The following is a 17,318-nucleotide window of genomic DNA, read 5'->3' on the forward strand; positions in this document are numbered from 1 at the left end:
ATAAAAATAAAAGTGAAAGCACTTCCTCTTAAAGCAAGTGCTCAGAGTGAAAGCTGAGGTCCTCCCAAGGGCTCCCCTCCCTCCTCCTCCCCCACTTCCCACTTGCCTGGCTGCCTCTGTGGCCACGCTGGCTCCCTGCAGGGGCTCCAGCCCGCAGGCCTTTGAACATCTCGGTTCCTCTCTTGGAATGCCCTCCCTCTGATATCCACTTGGCTCACTTCTCTTCCTCCTCCCGACTTTAATCAGATGTCACCTCACAGGGAGGCCTGCCTTGGCCACTAACTACACTTGCAACCTGCCCCACCCCTAGAGTCCCCTCTGTTCCCATTCTCTGCTTTGTTTTCCCCCAAAGCTCTGCTCACTACCTGACAGCACATCACACTTAGGTGCTTACTGTCCCAGCCTGTGAGCCGAGTGAGGGGTGAGAGCCCTGTTCTGCTCACTGCGGAATCCCCAACAACAGTGGCCGGCACCTAGGCACACAGTAGGTGCTCAGCTAATGGAGCTTACACTGTAGCTGGAGGATTTGCCATTAAGCCACTGAGTACATAGATAATCCTCTCATGACAAGTGAGGAAAATGTCCTGAAGAAAGACTAAGGACCATGGGGGGTGGGGAAGGGGGAGTCATAGGCAGGGCTGATCTAGCTGGAAGGGCAGAGGGGGAGCTGGTGGTCTGACAACTCTTCATGCAGGAAGGACTGCTGGGCTGAGACCTGAAAGATGGGGGCGGGGGGGGGGAAGGGGGGGAAGGAGCCTTCCAGGGGGAGGGAGCAGTGGATGCACAGGTTCCCAGCACACCTCTCTGGAGCCCCTCTCCCACACCCGAGGGGCCTTCCCTCTCCTTATGCAGCTCATCCTCTGAGACCCTAAACGTGGCTGCATTTCCTTGGAATTGGTTGCCGGGAAAGGGAGGAAACCAGGTCCCCAAGTTAAGCTCCGTGACATTAACAATCCACTTCCCAGGCCTCTGGGATGAGGGTGCAGGTCTCTGGGACGCTGTGGACAGGCCCAGACCCAGGCCTTTGGCAGCTGTTTCTTTTCCAAGAACAGAGCTGCAGCTACCAGAGCCCCCTGCCCCTATCCTCTCGGGCCTGAGATCACAGATGCGGGGCTTTCCTTTTCATTAGCTTAATGCTGTCTTTATTAACTGGGAAGGGTTCCTGGAACATATGATCAGTAAGAATTAAATAAAAGACACACGTGCACCAGCCCCCCACCAGCCTGCCGCGACAGAGCGTCTCCCGCTTGGAGCAGTTGTCCCAGAAACAATCCAGGGCTACCAGGGCGGCGGCCAAAGGCACGGAGGGGGATTTGCAGGAGGAAATTGCTCAGGATGCTTCTGCGATGTGCAAATGGGAAAGGGTCGCCCCGCAAAGAGCCGGGAGTGGGGCCCAGGCAGCAGCAGGTGTGCACAGAGCCCAGAAAACCACGAAAGGGCTCAGGAGAGGAGCAAAAGCAGCTGCGAGGTGGAAGAAGTACCTTTTTCGCTCCCTGCTCCTCTTCGACCCCGTCACCAATCACGATGTAGACGGCTTTCCGGCCGAACCTCTGCATTATCCTCTCGAAGCAGCTCTCCTTCCCTGAAGAAGGAGAGGGAGGAGAGAAGCTGGTGAGGCACAGAGCGCGGTGAGTGAGGCGCCGGCTGAGCCTTTGCTGGGTGCACCGTCCTCCTGAGGGCCAAGCGTTCATCATCTCACCCTCCAGCAACCGAGGCTCACAATGCTGTCATCCCCATGTGACCGATGACAACCAGAGGCGCAGAGAGGTTCAGTGGCCTGCCCAGGGGGACGCAGCAGAAGAGGCAGTACAGGGGTTTGCAGCCGCTCCGGAGCCTATGCAGCTGTCTGGGTAGGAGTGACGGACCCCTTTTCCAGATGTGGTCACGAGGCTCGAGGGGTGGGGCGATTTGCCCAGGCTCCCCAGGCCCACCTGTGATGACCGCCTCCCCTAGTCACCTTCTTCCCAGTGTCTGGGCAGCAGCATAAGTCCAGACACGATGGATTCACATCTTAGTTCATCCTAAGATTGTGTCAGCAAGTTTGGTAACCATAACAACAACAAAACAGCACTAATAACGAGGGACTGCCACTCTCTGACTTCACTATATACCAGGCTCTCTGCTAAGGCTTCCCCTACGTCAGGCCTGCTCAGCCTCAGCGTGAGGCCATGTGACTTGTTGGACCAGTGGTGTGTTAGGGACCTGCCGTGAGAAATGGGTGTGGGGGTCTGCCTTGGCTTCCTTCACTTCTGCCATGGGGGGAGCGTGGCCCTGGTGGCCGCGGGCTCCACGATGAGGAGCAGACGGAGCCTGGCGTTAAGCCCGGCAGAACCATAGCTGACTCCCCAACCCGGAGTGGGAAATGAAAACTGGTTGCTGTAAGCCACCCAGTGTCGGGATGTTTGTTATGCAGACGATCAGGGCAGAACCTGACTTGAAAAATATGGTTTTTAGGTTAGAACAGGGAGCTGGTGACCAAATTCCTGTCCTATCATCTCAACTTGGACTGTTGCAGTTCTTTGATCTTCAGGCTCGCCAAGTGGAAAACGGGAGTCGCTCTGCCACTTCTCCGACGGCATTTGATTCCTCTGACACAGGGGTCCGCGGCAGAACCTCTCATCGCCATCTGGGGCCTGACTTCCTATGGTTTCAAAATCTAAAGGCACTTCTAGGTGATGTTCACATCTAGAATTTTAGTAAAGGCAAAAATTGCTCTAAGGAAATGCTTCTAAAGTACCACACATTGGTTTTTTATCTCCAGAAAAAAAACCCCACAAGGGTAAACACTTCTAATTAAAAACATCTTAACCAGATTATTTATTTTAGTTTTCCATCTCCATTTATCCCCTCCATGCCCGCTTCCACCTCCACCCCCAAAGGTTTATTTTTGAATTATTTATATTGTATTTAGTTTTTTTGTGTGATATAAGAATAAAAAACCCCAGTTCCCCCACACATAAAAAACAAACCCAAGCAAACCAGTATTACTTGCCTTGATACTGTTAATTTTTAGTTACTAAATTCTCTTATCTCATAAAAGCTTTGAGCCTAAGGCTTGCTCTCTTTGTTAGTAAGGGAGATTACCAAGCGTTGGAGAGGTGTTAAAGCAGGTGAGCACTAAATGGAGACTCTCTCCTGAAAAGAGAACCGAAAACGCTTTTCTCTCTATGTGGTTCAAGCTTAAATTCAAGGTAATTTGATGCTTGTATCACCTAAATGAAAATCCCCTTATGTACCATGCTGTGGAGGGAATGGCTTTCCTCAGTAACGAGATTCCGTGAGTACTACCTGTGCTCACAGTCACTTAGCTATGGACTACATTTCCCAGCCTCCCTTGCAACTAGTTGTAGCCATGGGACTACAGTGAGCAGAAGTAACTTGTACTCCTTCTGAATGTTGGCTTTAAAATATTGGATGGGCATTGCACCTTCCCCTTTTCCAGCTTTGCATAAACTGGCATGTCGACGTGGCAGGACCCTGATCTGACCACATACGTGAGGATAAAGCCGTAAGGGAGGGTGGAAAATAAAATGGGAAGAACCTGGATTCTGGGTGAGTATCAGGAGAGGGTCACTCACCAACCTGGATCACTGCCCTCTGGTCGGTGGACCTGGGAGGGAGAAATCAGCTTTGATGCTGATGGAAGCCTTTTATTTGGGGTGTTTGTTAGAGCAGGTTTGCAATTACCCTAACTATGGAAAACTGTTCCTAACCAATTTCCCTAGAAGCAGAGCTTAAAGCTGGTGGGTGGTAAGGGTTGTTTTGGGGACCTGAGTCATGCCCTTGGACAGGTTCTGGAACATCACTAGTGCCGTCTTCCTTGAACTTTCCATGCCTGGGGCGGTAGGCTAACCCCGCCCGCGTCGCCGGAGGGCTGGGCCCCCCTTACCTGTCTTGGTTGCACTGTAGATATTCTCGATTGGAAACACAGAGCCCAGTCCGTACAGCAGGACTTTGGCCAGGGCAGGGATTAGTTGAGTGGTGGTGACCAGCACGTTGACACAGTTGGGCCTGAGGACAAGGGAGACTGTAGATCAGAACTCCAAGGGACCACAAAGCCAGGCCCTCAGAAGTCAGGGCAGCTGCTTGCTCAGCCGCGGCACAAGGGGTCCATGGTGAACTCATCTTTATCAAATGCCTGGAAAGTGCCAGTGAGAATCTGGAGCGTCCTCTTCCCCTGAGTGTGGAAATGGGAGAAAGGAAAACCAGGGCTCCCACTTACCGGGAATGGATGAGGTTCAGTGCCTTCAGGGAGTGGGTCAGCCAGAGGTCGGTCAGAGCTTCCAGCTCAGCCCTGAGCTGCAGCCAGGTCTCTCTTTTGGGAGCGCCTATCAAGCCTGGACACGGGAAAGAAAGATGGGGTAGTTGTCATTTTACAAAGGCCTGGGAGGGGGTAGGCCGAGGGAAGGGGAGCCTAGCTACCTTGAGGTTTCAAATCAGATGACCCCCAAAGCCAACTGCAGTCCAGTAATCTTAATCTTATTTTGGGATTGACTGATTGACCCATTCATCCATCCGTCCAACAAAAACTCAAGAAGTGCCTTCTGCATGGTCAACATCGTGACAGGCACAGAACATACAGGGGCAAACAAAGCATCCCAGCTATAGAGCCTGCACTGTTACAGTGGAGACGAAAGTTAATAAATAAATAAAAGACTAACATTTATTGAGTGCTTACTGTATGCAGGGGCCTCTGCTTTTAACATGACATTTCTTTTTATTGTTACATGGACCCCAGAAGCGGACACTTTTTATTTTTTAACATTGAGATATAACATTAGGTTAGCGGCTAACCGTGAGCCAGTTAAAGAAACAGGTTTTGTGGGGCTTTGTGACTGGCTCACAGTAGAGAGGAATAATGGAGACAGGCAGCTGACCCCGAGCCCATACAGTGTTTCGAAATCTGACTGTCATCTCTCAGTCATTACTGTCCTTAGATCGTGTGCAGACTCAACAGCCCATGGCCCTGCCCCACTGCCCTGATGTCCTTCCATGCCAGCCGAGTGGCCTCCTCATTGTCCTTGGAACACCAAGCATGTTCCTGCCTCAGGACCCTCCCATACCTCATTTCTGACCCTGAGCCACTCTTCTTCTTCTTCTTCTTCTTTTTAAAAAAAATATTTTATTGATTTCTTACAGAGAGGGAGAGGGACAGAGAGTTAGAAGCATCGATAAGAGAGAAACATCTATCAGCTGCCTCCTGCACACCCCCTACTGAGGATACATGCCCTTGACTGGAATCGAACCTGGGACCCTTCAGTCCGCAGGCTGACACTCTATCCACTGAGCCAAACCGGGTAGGGCTGAACCACTCTTCTTATCTTTTTCGTTCTTTAATCCTCACCTGAGGACATGCTTAGAGAGGGAGAGAGGGAGGAAGGGAGAGGTGAGACTGGGGATAGAACCCACAAGCTTTCAGTGCACTGGATGATGCTCAACCAACTGAGCCACGTCGTCGGCTGGGCCCACTCATCTTATCTGACCTCGCCCCTTTGCCTTGCTAAATCCTTCACACTCATCATAAATGTCATTAATTCTGGAAGGCCTATTCTGGTCAGTTCTTCCTATTTTATGTTCTCACAACACACTGTACCTCTTCTTCTCACAACTGTAACTTAAAGTGTATCTGTGTGATTACTGTGTGGTGTCTGCCTCAGCCACTGGATGGTTGGCTCTGTGAGGGCAGGAACCAAGTCGGTCTTGTTTATGCCACAGTACTAGCCCTACAGCCGGGGCTAGCATGGCTGGCGAGGAATCGGTTTGTGTTGGAGAAAGAGTGAATTCAACGGGACAAGGTGCTGCCTCGTGCCTGTCCTATTTAGACATCATCATCTCCACGCAGAAGACCCTCCCCGTGGCCTACAAGGCCCTGTGCCATCCAGGCACTGGCCTCTCTCATCCCTTCCCTGACCACATGCCCCCTCATGGCAGCCACACTGGCTTCTTTTTTTCCTGAAAAGCACCAGTTCTATTGTTCTTGGGGCTTTTCGTTTGCTATTTGTGGCAGACATGGCTAGCTGCCTTCTACTAGCCATTTCTCTCTTCAATAATTAATACAATAACACTATGAAGATCTCAGTAATAAGAATGATGATTTTTTTAGCTAAGTACCTGGCTAGAAGGCTATATTCCTCAGGCTCCATTGCAGCCTCAGCAGGCTAATTCTGTGATGCAGAATCAGCTCGGAGGTGGGGGAGGAGGCAACAGAGGCTGCACTGGGGAGAGAGGGAGGGGCTGCCCACTGGCATCCTGCCAGCCGTGAGCTCCCGGCCTGTTGACACGTCGGGTAATTTCCCCTCCGTTTATGGGAAAGCACAGCAGCCTGACAGAAACCCTGGGTATTTCCTGGGGCTTAACCTGGATGGGGAGCAGATGGCCTCCGCTGGCTGACTCCATCCCTGTCTCTCCACCCAAGCTCCCTTCCTCCCACCTTTCTCCTTGTAGGGCTGGGTGAGCGAGCAGGGCTGACCCCGCAGCTCCCTGCTTCACTCCTGTAGTCAATAGATGGGTGCGAGGGGCCATGAGTGTGGGTGAGGTGGTGGAGCCGCTGGCCCCAGCTGTGTGATGCTGGGCAGGTAACTTAACCTCTCTGATCTCAGTTTCCACCCTCACACAACATTGATGATAAAACCACTTAACTTATAGGGATCTTGTGAAGAGCAAATAAACTATTAGATGAAAAGCCCTCAAAACAAAGTCTGGCATAGAGTAAGTGCTCAACCAACATTAGTTATTCCCAGGACTGCATTCGGCTCAGCCACAGGCGAGACAGGAAGTCCTGAAGAGCTGACAGTCCCTCTGGGAAAGTGGAAGACACAGGAGATCCCGAAAAACTCCCAAGCAAAACTGGAAGGAACTAGTGATAAATGTTACCATTTGTTATTGAGTGCCTGCTGTATACCAGGCACGGAGACATGCCTTTTATATGCAGTAACAACAAACCTCTCCCTAACCCAGGGAAGCAGAATTCTTTGTAGCCCCATTTCATAGACTTAGAAACCGAGGCTCCGAGAGATTGACATAGAAGTGTCAGCACTGGGATTGGACGTGGATTCTATCTGGTTTGAGACCCTCTGGGGTGGAGGAGGGAGCCCTCGGAGCTTCGGGGCCACGTGTATATGGTAGACGCTATTAGCTTTTCCCTTTATGGGCCAGTAGCTAGTTCCAGATATTGGGACAATCAAGACACTCCAAATGCCTCCGGAAGATACCATCTCGTTAAGATCCGCTGACTGAGAGGGTGATGATCTAGGGCCTGGGGATTGTGAGCTACCTGCCCCCAGCCCCTCCCCGACTGCTTTTCAGTGCGATGAAGCACCGCTCTCCTGCTCCGAAGCCGGCAGCCTTCACCTCTGCGTACATTCGAGTCACCAGGGGATTTTATGCATCCCGATGCCGGGCTGCAGGCAGACTGAGGAAATCAGATCAGACATCCCTCCGGTGGCGCCAACAGGAGCCAAGGTCGAGAACCAGTGGCTCCCAGGGCTTCTCTGACTTTGTTTCCACAGATTACCTGGCGTCCTGGCACCTAACAAGCACCCAGGTGACGCTCAGGCGGCTGGTCCATTGACCACAATCTGAGCAGCGAGGGCTGAAACCCCAAACTGGAACGAGGGTCAGAGTCACCTGGAGGAGGTGACACACCCCGATGGCCGGGCCCACCCAGAGCTTCCGGCTCCCAGGTCTGTGCGGGCCCAGAGGCCTGCGTTTCTAGCACCTCCAGGCGATGCCCACGCTGCTGCCCGGGAACCACATTTTGAGAAGCAGTGGCTGTGAGTGAGGCGTGGGGTGGGTTCTGTAACCTTGGGCAAGAGGCTTCCTCTACTCCTCAGCTTCCTCCCCTCACAGTGATGGTGATGACACACTAGTGCCCCCTCCCAGGGGCAGCATGAGGATGGCACTGAGCGAGGGGATGTGTGCAATCCTCTCAGAGCAGTGCCTGGCACAGAGCGGGCGACGTGAGTGATGGTGGCCATCCTCGGTGCATCTCCCTCGGTGGGGGGTGTGGCCCGAGCACCGACAGGCCGGTGACCACCGTGGACGGCCCTCTTCTGGCCCACTCACCGCCCACGTTGTTCTTGTAGGTGTTGTACATCTCCTTGACCCGCCGGTAGCGGAAGGCCAGCTTCCTCATCCAGTCCACGCCGCCGTGGACGCCGGAGCCCAGGCACAGGTTGGCTCCTGGGGCGGAGCTGTGGAAGCCATCGGCTGAGAAGTTGTACGTGCTGGGGAGGGAGAGGGGGCGGGAGAGGGAGAAGAGACAGTGTTAATGTGGGAAGGGGGGCCCTTGGAACCGTGGGTGGGGCTCAGGGGCCACAGGCCCCCGAGTGTGTGAGGTGCCGTGTGCGTGCACATCTATCTGGGAGCAGGAGGACCACAGTGTTACCAGCTTCCCCATAGGATCGGGGCGCCTTTTGCTCTTGCCTAATCAGCGCCCATTTCCCTTTCTTTGGTGGGAAATAAGATGTCTATTTTCTTTTTGGGGGGACTAGCCCTTCCCTGTATGCAGTGGCCACACTAGGGAAAGCCCGTCTTTCTCCCTTTAGAATTTCTGGATGAAAAAAAAAGGTTGGATTTGGTTCATCCTGACAGAAGAGTCCATAAGAAAACCGGTTCCCACTACTGTGCTCCCCAAATCTGCCCTGCTCCCCCTCCCTTCTCAGGCCAGCCTGCTGCCCCTGCCCCCCTTCTGTGAGCACCTCCGTATCCTGCCACAGAAATTCCCTATTTTAATTTGTTTACTTGTTCCCGGAGGTAGAGTGGATTGCTGGTGCTTGGCAGGTAGAACCCCTGCCCTGAATGCTGCTGCTGGGCCAAGGCGTTCACGTGCGGAGACTGGGGCGCAGTCAGAGCTGCACACAGAATTAACCAGAGTGGCCGCTGGGAGCCAGGGGGACAACGGGGCGGTTCCCACCCACGCAGCCACAGCGTGAGCGTGGGAACCCCAGCTCTTCAGGGAGCACTGCGTTCCTTCCCCACCAGAAGCTTTGGGGGTAAACCACGGAGTAGCGCGCTCGCTTTAATGCCGCGGGCGAAAACCCCCTTGGGTCGTGAGGAACCAGACAGCGCAACAGGAGACAAGGTTCAGAGGAGCACTGCTCTAAATTCCAAGCCAGCTACAGGGGAAACTTAAAAAAACGGAACCCTGAGGAGCGGGCCTAAGCTGGCAGTCAGAAATCCTTAGTGCTGCCGTGGAGGCAGAAGAGGCTCTGGCCACTGCTGCTGCGCTCTCCTGGCTTCTGGCTGAATGGTGCTCCCCCTGTGGGAGCGCACTGACCACCACGGGGCAGCTCTGGTGTTGAGCGTCTGCTCTCTGGTGGTCAGTGCACATCATAGCAACTGGTCATTCTGCCGTTCGGTCGATTTGCATATTAGCCTTTTATTATATAGGATTAGCCTTTTATTATATAGGACTAGAGGCCTGGTGCACAGGATTTGTGCACTGGTGGGGGGGCGTGGCCTGTGGGGATCGGCCAGCTGTGGGAGTGCCGCTCATCCCAGTCAGCCGAGTGGCTGTGGACCCGCCCGCTGAGCGGCTGCTCCTGCTGTGGGAGCGCTGCTCATCCCGGTCAGCCGAGCGGCACTCCCACTGTGGTCAGTGCACATCATAGCGACTGGTTGACCCGTTGTTCTGGTCATTCTGCCATTCAGTCACTGGGCTTTTATTATATAGGATAATATATGTATGCTAAAGAATGCAATACAACTTTAGAAGAATATATACCAAACTCTTTTTTTAAAAAAGTGTTTTTTTATTGATTTCAGAGAGAAAGGGAGAGGGAGAGAGATAGAAACATCAATGATGAAAATCATTGATTGGCTGACTCCTGCACGCCCCTTACTGGGGATCAAGCCCACAACCCAGGAATGTGCCCTGACCAGGAATTGAACCAGGACTCTTAGGTCTGCAGGCCGAAGCTCTATCCACTGAGCCAAACTGGCTAGGACAGTGATGGCGAACCTTTTGAGCTCGACTTGTCAGCATTTTGAAAAACCCTAACTTAACTCTGCTGCTGTGTCACATATAGAAATTTTTTTGATATTTTATTGATTTTTCACAGAGAGGAAGGGAGAGAGATAGAGAGCTAGAAACATCGACGAGAGAGAGACATCGATCAGCTGCCTCCAGCACATCTCCCATTGGGGATGTGCCCGCAACCCAGGTACATGCCCCTGACCGGAATCGAACCCGGGACCCCTCGGTCCGCAGGCCGACGCTCTATCCACTGAGCCAAACCGGCTTCGGCTATACCAAACTCTTAATGGTGGTGATTCTGGGAGGCAAGGTCAGGAGTGGTTGAATTAAAAAAAAAAAAAAAGAAAGGTATTTATTTAGCTCTGGTTGGAGGAGATTGGCATGGAACCTGGAGGTGTGTGTGCTAAGTAGGAGTAGGGTGTTTTATGTGATTGGTTTGGGGAGACTATTTGGCTTTCACTGGTGAAGGACTGAGGGAGAGAGGGGGAGAGGGGGAGAGGGAGGGAGGGAGAGAGAGAGGTCAACCGAAGAGAACCACTGATAGGCTGCCTACTGCACACCCACTACTGGCATGTGCCTAGACCTGGAACCAGATCTCTAGGTGCATGGGACAATGCTCAACCAACTGAGCCACACTGGCCACAGCTGAATTTTTTTAAATATGCATGTATTACTTTAGTAAACAGGAAACAGAGAGAGAAACATAAGTAGGCTCACAGAGAATTTGTGAAAATCTCGGCCTCAGTGACTTGAGGGGATATGGAGGAGGCTGCAGGGTGCAGGTGTGATTTCTGGGCGCAGAGAAACACAAGTCCCAGTTCTGGCTGAAGCAGGCGTGTCTTGTTCTGATAACCAGCCCACGCCACCCGCCTCCCCTCGGACGCCTCTCCACTTCCTAGTGAAAGGCCAGTGCGATGACCAATCCAAAGGGGCATAGTGGACTCCCCTCCACCCATTCCTACCTTAAATCTTGGCCATTGTCATCGGATGAGACATCATCAACGTGGATCTGGTCACAATCCTACGGAGAATTTGGCAAGAAGAGGAAAAGAGGGAGAAATGTGACTGGTTAGTTAGATGCCACCTTTAAGAACTGGTTTCATAAAGGAGGGGTGGGATGAGCACTGGACTGGGAGTAGAGCCCTGAATTCTACTGAGCTTTGCCCCTCAAGGTCGATGACCTTGGGCAAAGTATCATTCCTCTTTTACCTTTGGTTTCCTTATAAACAATGGGCTATAAGGATATAATTTATCATGCAAACCAAGATAGTTTTGCAAGTAAAAGGGGCTGCTCTTAATATTACACTGGGAGGACAGGCCCACAGTGGGACCACCCCCAGGTACACCAGGACATATGGCGGAAACCTTCGCTTTGTTCCAGGTGTTTCCTCTGCTTGGAATTCTCTCCTACCCTCACCTACTTAGTAAACCGTGTATTCTTCTAGCACTAGCTTCTGGATGTACCCCCTTCCCAAGTCCCCTCTACGTCCCATGATCTGTGGTCATTGCCTATTGAGCACCTGCTATAGGCCAGGCACTATTCCCAGGGCTTGCCATTCAGTAGACTCCGAGGACATGCTGCTTGCGACCCCCGTTAGTCTCTCAGTTCCCTTGGGGAAACACCTTATCAAATGTGGGTTAAGACCACAGGGCGGGGAATGATGAAGGTGGGCACATAACCCAGGTTCAACCAATCAAAGGGACCTGGCATCCCTCTGGTCAAAGTGATTGCTTCGGGGAGAGCATGTGGTCTAAGCTGGACCAATGGGAATGAGCCCTGGGTCTCTGGCTGGGGCTTCTGGAAAAGAGGTGCTCTCTGGGAGCTGGAGGGAGGGCTCACATGGTTTGGTCTCCTGGATCCAGCCATAACTGAAACCAGGCCCCCTGGACCATGGTCGGCTGAATAAAGGGCCCCCCAAAGATGTCCACGTTCTGATCCCTGAAAACTGATATGGCAAAAGGGACTTGGCAGATGTGACTAAGTTAAGGATTTGAGGTGGGGAGATTATCGGGATTCTCCGGGTGGCCCCAAATGTAATCAGAAGGTCCTGTAAATACGAGGCAGAGGGATATCTGATGACAGAGAGGATAAGGGGATTGGAGTGGTGCCCTTTGAAGATGGAGGAAGAGGCCAGAAGCCAAGAAATACAAGAAGAAGCCGAAGAGGCCAAGGACAGACTTCCCCGCAGAGCTCCAGGAGAAACCACCCCGCGACACCTGCAGCCCAGCGAGACCCACGCTGGCCTTCTGGCTTCCAGAACTGAAAGAGAATACACTCGTGTTGTTTTAAGCCACTAAGTGTGCGGTAATTTGTTACAGCAGCCACAGGAAACTGATACCTTTTCAGTTTAAGCTAGAGGGGTTGGGTTTCTGTCACTTTGCAACCAGGAGTTAAGAGCGATGCTACGCACCCCACAGAAGCTACAGGCAATACACGCCAATCCTGCCAACTCCACCTCCATCGGAGAGCGCATCTGGATATGCTGATGCGGCAAAACCTGTGAGCCTGCTGTGCCAGCCGTTCAGAGCTCAGGCTCCAGAATCTTACCGCCTGGGTTTGGGTCCCGGACCCAACCATGACCCAGCTGTGTGACCTCGAGCAACCAGAGGTCGGGCTGGTACATGGAGGTAACGATGGGACCTTTGTCACAGGGTTGACGGGAGGAAAAGTGGGATGCCTGGCGCGCAGTAGGTGGTACATAAATGTGAGTTCTTATTATTGCAAAGAACACTGTGGACAGTAAATGGCGGTCCCAGTTGTGAAACTCTTTGGGGAGTGCTGGAAAAACGGGGGACAGCGAGGGACCCCTCTGGAGCAAGCAGATAACTGGCCTACAGCTAAAACCTCTTCTGCTCATTATTTCATATTTCCTTTCTTTCCATTCATGTTTGGTGGTCTCAGGTATAATTTAGTAGTCCCTCCCCAAAGTAGCTGAGTTCTATGGTGCACCCCAAAGTTAAAAAAATCTCACTGTCATGTTAATATTGTAGCAATTAGCTGCATGTGGTTATCTATAGTTATATTTAAATTAACTAAAATGAAATAAACTTCATAATTCAGTTCCTCAATTCAATGTTTCTTTCTTTTATTTTTTCACCCTTATTCCGATTTCAAGTGCCCAATAGCCAAATGGAGCTGGTGGCTACCATAGGAGATGGTGCATGTATTTCCATCATCACAGGAAATTCTATTGGGATATTGAGGGATAAAACAACTAAGCTGACAACTTATCAGTTATGCTAGTAAATTCAATTAGGGAAGAGCTTACAAGCTGGCCGGGAGACAGAGCTTATTTAGCCACAGTGCACTTAACATTTGTTTCTGGAAACCATAACCAGGGTGTAAACCCAGGGAGTCTCCGTGTCTCTGGCTCTGCCTCAGACTTTCAGCTACTTTGAGAATTTACAAGCCCCGGCAACGTAGGGCTTGCGTTCCTATATCCTGACAGTCGATGGCTGGGACGTCAGTTCCCCAGTGTCTCCTGAGTTTTCTTCATTTTACGTCGCCTGGTCACTTGGCCTCTGAGGGCATCCGAGTTTGAAACCTCTGATCACAGCCATCGGACAGTGATGGAAGGGTCTTAGGACCAGTGCTCCTGGCATAGTAATGAAAACTGTATTTAAAAGCCAACGCAGACTTGACAGAGCACAGAGAAAATGAAATGAATAGCGGATTGCCCCCCAGCCCTTTGCTTTGCCTGAAATTGGAAAAACACCTCCCTATTGCCCTCCAGTCCTTTGCTCAGGCTCAAACGCTGCTCTGGGGGTCACAGGCTCCGGCCCCCTGGGCAGGGCTCCCTGCTCTTTATTTCTCATTTGCAAGGGGATTGTTGGGGGCGCTAGAGTGTGACAACAGTAGCGATCACATTTCGGACTTGGTAAAATACCATGACGCTCAGCGAGACACTACCTCATACTCCGCCAGCTGACCTGGATTGAGTTACCTGCAGTGGGGGAGGGGGACAGGGCGAGGACGTAAGGACGGTGCCGAGCTCTTGGGGAAGGGGGTCCTATGCCTCTCAACCCTGCTAATGGCTTCCCTGGGTCAAAGTGTGAGAATCCTGGGGGGTCTGAGCGGAACCAGCTGGCGAAGACAGAGGCAGGGACCCGGGGGACACGGGTGAGGCACCGTGCAGTCCTGGCCCCCAAGAATTCGCGCTTTCTGACTCAGAGAGACACCCGCCAAGAGCCTGTGCACGGATGCCAGTCACCCCAGTGAGAAACTGGAAAACACCGAAGTTCCGCGAGTGGGTCACAGCTAATGAAATGTGGTCCGTCCATTCAGCGGAGCCCCACCCAGCAGTTCAGAAGGACGAGGTGGGTTTTCACGTTAGCACATGGAATTATTTCCAGGACACCCTATAGTGTGAGAAAAGCCGGCTGGAGAACGTAACAGCCTTGGAACAGGACCTACCGCAGAGGGTGTCGTAAGGGTTCAGTGAGCCATACAGGTAAAGCACTTTGGGAAGTGCCTCTCCCACGGAAAATGCCACGTATGCGCTTAGAAAAAGCACTGCTGTTATCACTTTTTTGCATTCCATACGCCCAAACTCTGAGCCTGGTACCGTCCTGGTCAAATTAAATCAAGGTCACCACCGAGAGAGGCTCACGGATAGCCATCCTGCCGACGCGGCCATTGAGAAGCAAAGCAGCTCACTCTCCGTGCATGCTCTGCACTCCTGCACCTCAGGGAGCCAGGCAGACAGGGGGAGGGGTAGACACGCTCAGGTCCCCATGACCTAGACGTGTGGTGCCCTTGGCGTTCAAATGCCCTCCCTGGGCTCCAATCCCTGCCCTGCGTTTTCTAGGTGTGTCATCTCGGGCCACTTGCTTAATACCTTTGAATCTTCAGTTGTTGTTTTAAGCAAACTCTTAATGTTAAATAGTTTTAGATTTACAGAAAAGTTGTGAATATACTATAGAGAGGTCCCAGCTATCCAAGCCCAGTTACCCTCATTGTTAATATCGGATAGTCATAGTCACAACTAAGAAATAAGTATCACTATATCATTATTAACTAATGCCATTTCTTTACCCATTGTTTTCCCACTAATGTCCTTTTTCCTCTTCTAGGATCCCAGCTAGGGAACCCCATTACATCTTGTCATCTTGTCTCGAAGTTCCTCTGAGAGGCGATAGTTTCTCAGACTTTTTCCTTGGTTTTGAGGACAATCTAAAGGAGTAGTAGTCAGGAATTTTGTAGATTGTCTCTCAACTGGGACTTGTCTGATGTTTTTTCTCATGGTTGGGCTGGGGTTATGAGTTTCGGGAAGGAAGATCACGGAGGTGAAATGCCATTCTCATCACAGCATATCAGGGTTCATGCTACACACACGACTTCTCGCTGTTGATGTTGACCTTGCTCACCTGGCTCAGGAGTGTTGGTCAGGTCTCCCCACTGTGAAGTAATTCCCCCCACCGTTCCACATTACACTCTTTGGAGGGAAGTCATTATGCAAAGTGACTCCTCCGTTAAGGGTGGAGGATCTAAACGAATTATCTGGAGTTTTTCTGTATGGAAGAGAAGTTTATTTTCCCACGCCATGCTTATGGGGTGTCTTCCCTGCCCCAGCCTTAGAATTAGCCTTTTTTTTTTTTTTTTAAGGATCCCTGGTTCCTTTTACTGGAAAATGGTATTAGAAACCAAGATCTGGGCGGTGGGTGTGCTTGTTGCTACAGGAGTGTCATGGCTTCTGAGCCCTCTCTAGCCACTGAGTAAGGCCTCCAGTTTTGCTTTTTAAAAAAACTATGAAACATGGGGCCCTGGGAGTGGAGCTCAGTTGGTTAGAGCATCGTCCTGATATGCCAAGGTTGCAGGTTCTATCCCTAGTCAGGGCACCTACAAGAATCAACCAATGGATGCAGAAATAGGTGCAACAACAAATCGATGTTTCCCCGCCCCCCCCCACCCCGGCCCTCTAGAATAAATAAATAAACATGTAAAATTTATGAAACAGGGTGAATGTACCCACTTCAGGTGTGTTACGAGGCGTGTGGCAGGCCTACTAGCTGGTCCCAGTTAGGGTCCAGACCACTTTTCACCAGAGGTCTGAGACGGAAGCGCAGACAGGCTCCAAGTGGAATCATGTTCAGTCACAGGGCACCAGAGGAGCTATCTGAGGGGTTGCAGGGACTGCGTATATGTCATGTGCTCAAAGTCCTAAAGATTTAGGCTCAGGGCGACACTGGTCTCGTAAAATGCGTGGGAGAGGATTCAATTTTTTTCTTTGCTCTGTAGTTTGTGCAAGACGAGATTTATCCTTTCCGCCAGTGTCGGCTGGACTCATGTTTAAAACTAGCTGGTGCCTTTTTTTAGATTACATCCTTAACTACCATTTCAAATTCCTCATGATCACTGGTTTAATTTATTTTTAAATTCCCTCTTGAGTTAATTTTGGTAATTTATATCTTCCTGAAAAGTGTCCCCTTCATCTAGGTTTTCAAACTCATTGGTTATAATACTGTACATGGTATTCTCATAATTTTAAAATAAGAATCTCCCCTGAATCTGTAGTGATGTCCAGCCTTTCATTCTGAATGTTGCTTATCACCCATCCCTTCCTTTTCTTCCCTCTTTTATTTCCTGTTCATGCTTGCCAAAGGCTTCACGACCTTCACCGTCTTTTTCAATGACCAGTTCTTATTCGTTTTCCTGTTTTTCTAATAAATGTAATTTAAGGCTGGACATGTCTGTCTGGACCATCCTTTATCTGCATCCCGCAGGTTTGGATACGCAGTGTGCTCATTGTTGCTCATTTCTGAACAGTAAGTTCAGTGATGAATATTTATCAAACAAACCCTTTTCTGATTAAGCTGGTGACAGCCAGGGTCTCCCCAGCCTGCCCTCCTGTGGTCCGATCTCATTACTTTTTGTCCTTGGCTGCCTGGAGACACAACTGCAGAAAGGAAATCGCTGACAAATTTGCTCGAGAAAAATGACCCTTGTCAGGGCCCAGATGGGCTCTCTGGCCATCCCTCCTTCGAGGCAAGTATATTTTTAAGTGCGATTGCTTAATGCTGCTGCTCGGCTAGCCCGAGAGGGGCCTGCTCCCTGGAGGGGAACCGGGCCATCTTTCTTGTGTTGTCTAAATGTTTAACTTATCTTAAGAGCATTAAAGAGGCCGAGGGCCGCACTGCATTAATGGCCAGTTGGGCAGGACGCCTTGGAGCGCAGCGCAGCGCTGACACGGTGAAATATTACCCGCCCTGATAGCTCCTGCAGAACGGTAAATCACGCCGCCCAGACCCCAGCCACTCCGCGTCCCTCCAGAGTCCTTCCCAAGGCTCGGCGCCTGTGGAAACCTCCCCCTCCAGCCTGTCGCCGGCCTGGCCACCCCGGAAT

The 17,318-nt window shown here is 51.3% G+C and overlaps 1 protein-coding gene across 1 annotated transcript in view; it reads right to left on the reverse strand.

The window, feature by feature from the left end:
• EYA2 (EYA transcriptional coactivator and phosphatase 2) overlaps positions 1-17,318 on the reverse strand; it is a 145,613-nt gene that overhangs the window by 5,869 nt on the left and 122,426 nt on the right. The window contains exons 10-14 of the mRNA XM_006773526.2: positions 10,939-10,997; positions 8,065-8,225; positions 4,223-4,337; positions 3,890-4,011; positions 1,482-1,582 (exon numbers count right to left, since the gene is read on the reverse strand). Coding sequence (XP_006773589.1) covers positions 1,482-1,582; positions 3,890-4,011; positions 4,223-4,337; positions 8,065-8,225; positions 10,939-10,997 — 558 coding nt within the window. The remainder of the gene's footprint in view (positions 1-1,481; positions 1,583-3,889; positions 4,012-4,222; positions 4,338-8,064; positions 8,226-10,938; positions 10,998-17,318) is intronic.

Source organism: Myotis davidii, unplaced genomic scaffold, assembly GCF_000327345.1.
Source record: "Myotis davidii unplaced genomic scaffold, ASM32734v1 scaffold827, whole genome shotgun sequence".
Classification (NCBI taxonomy): domain Eukaryota; kingdom Metazoa; phylum Chordata; class Mammalia; order Chiroptera; family Vespertilionidae; genus Myotis; species Myotis davidii.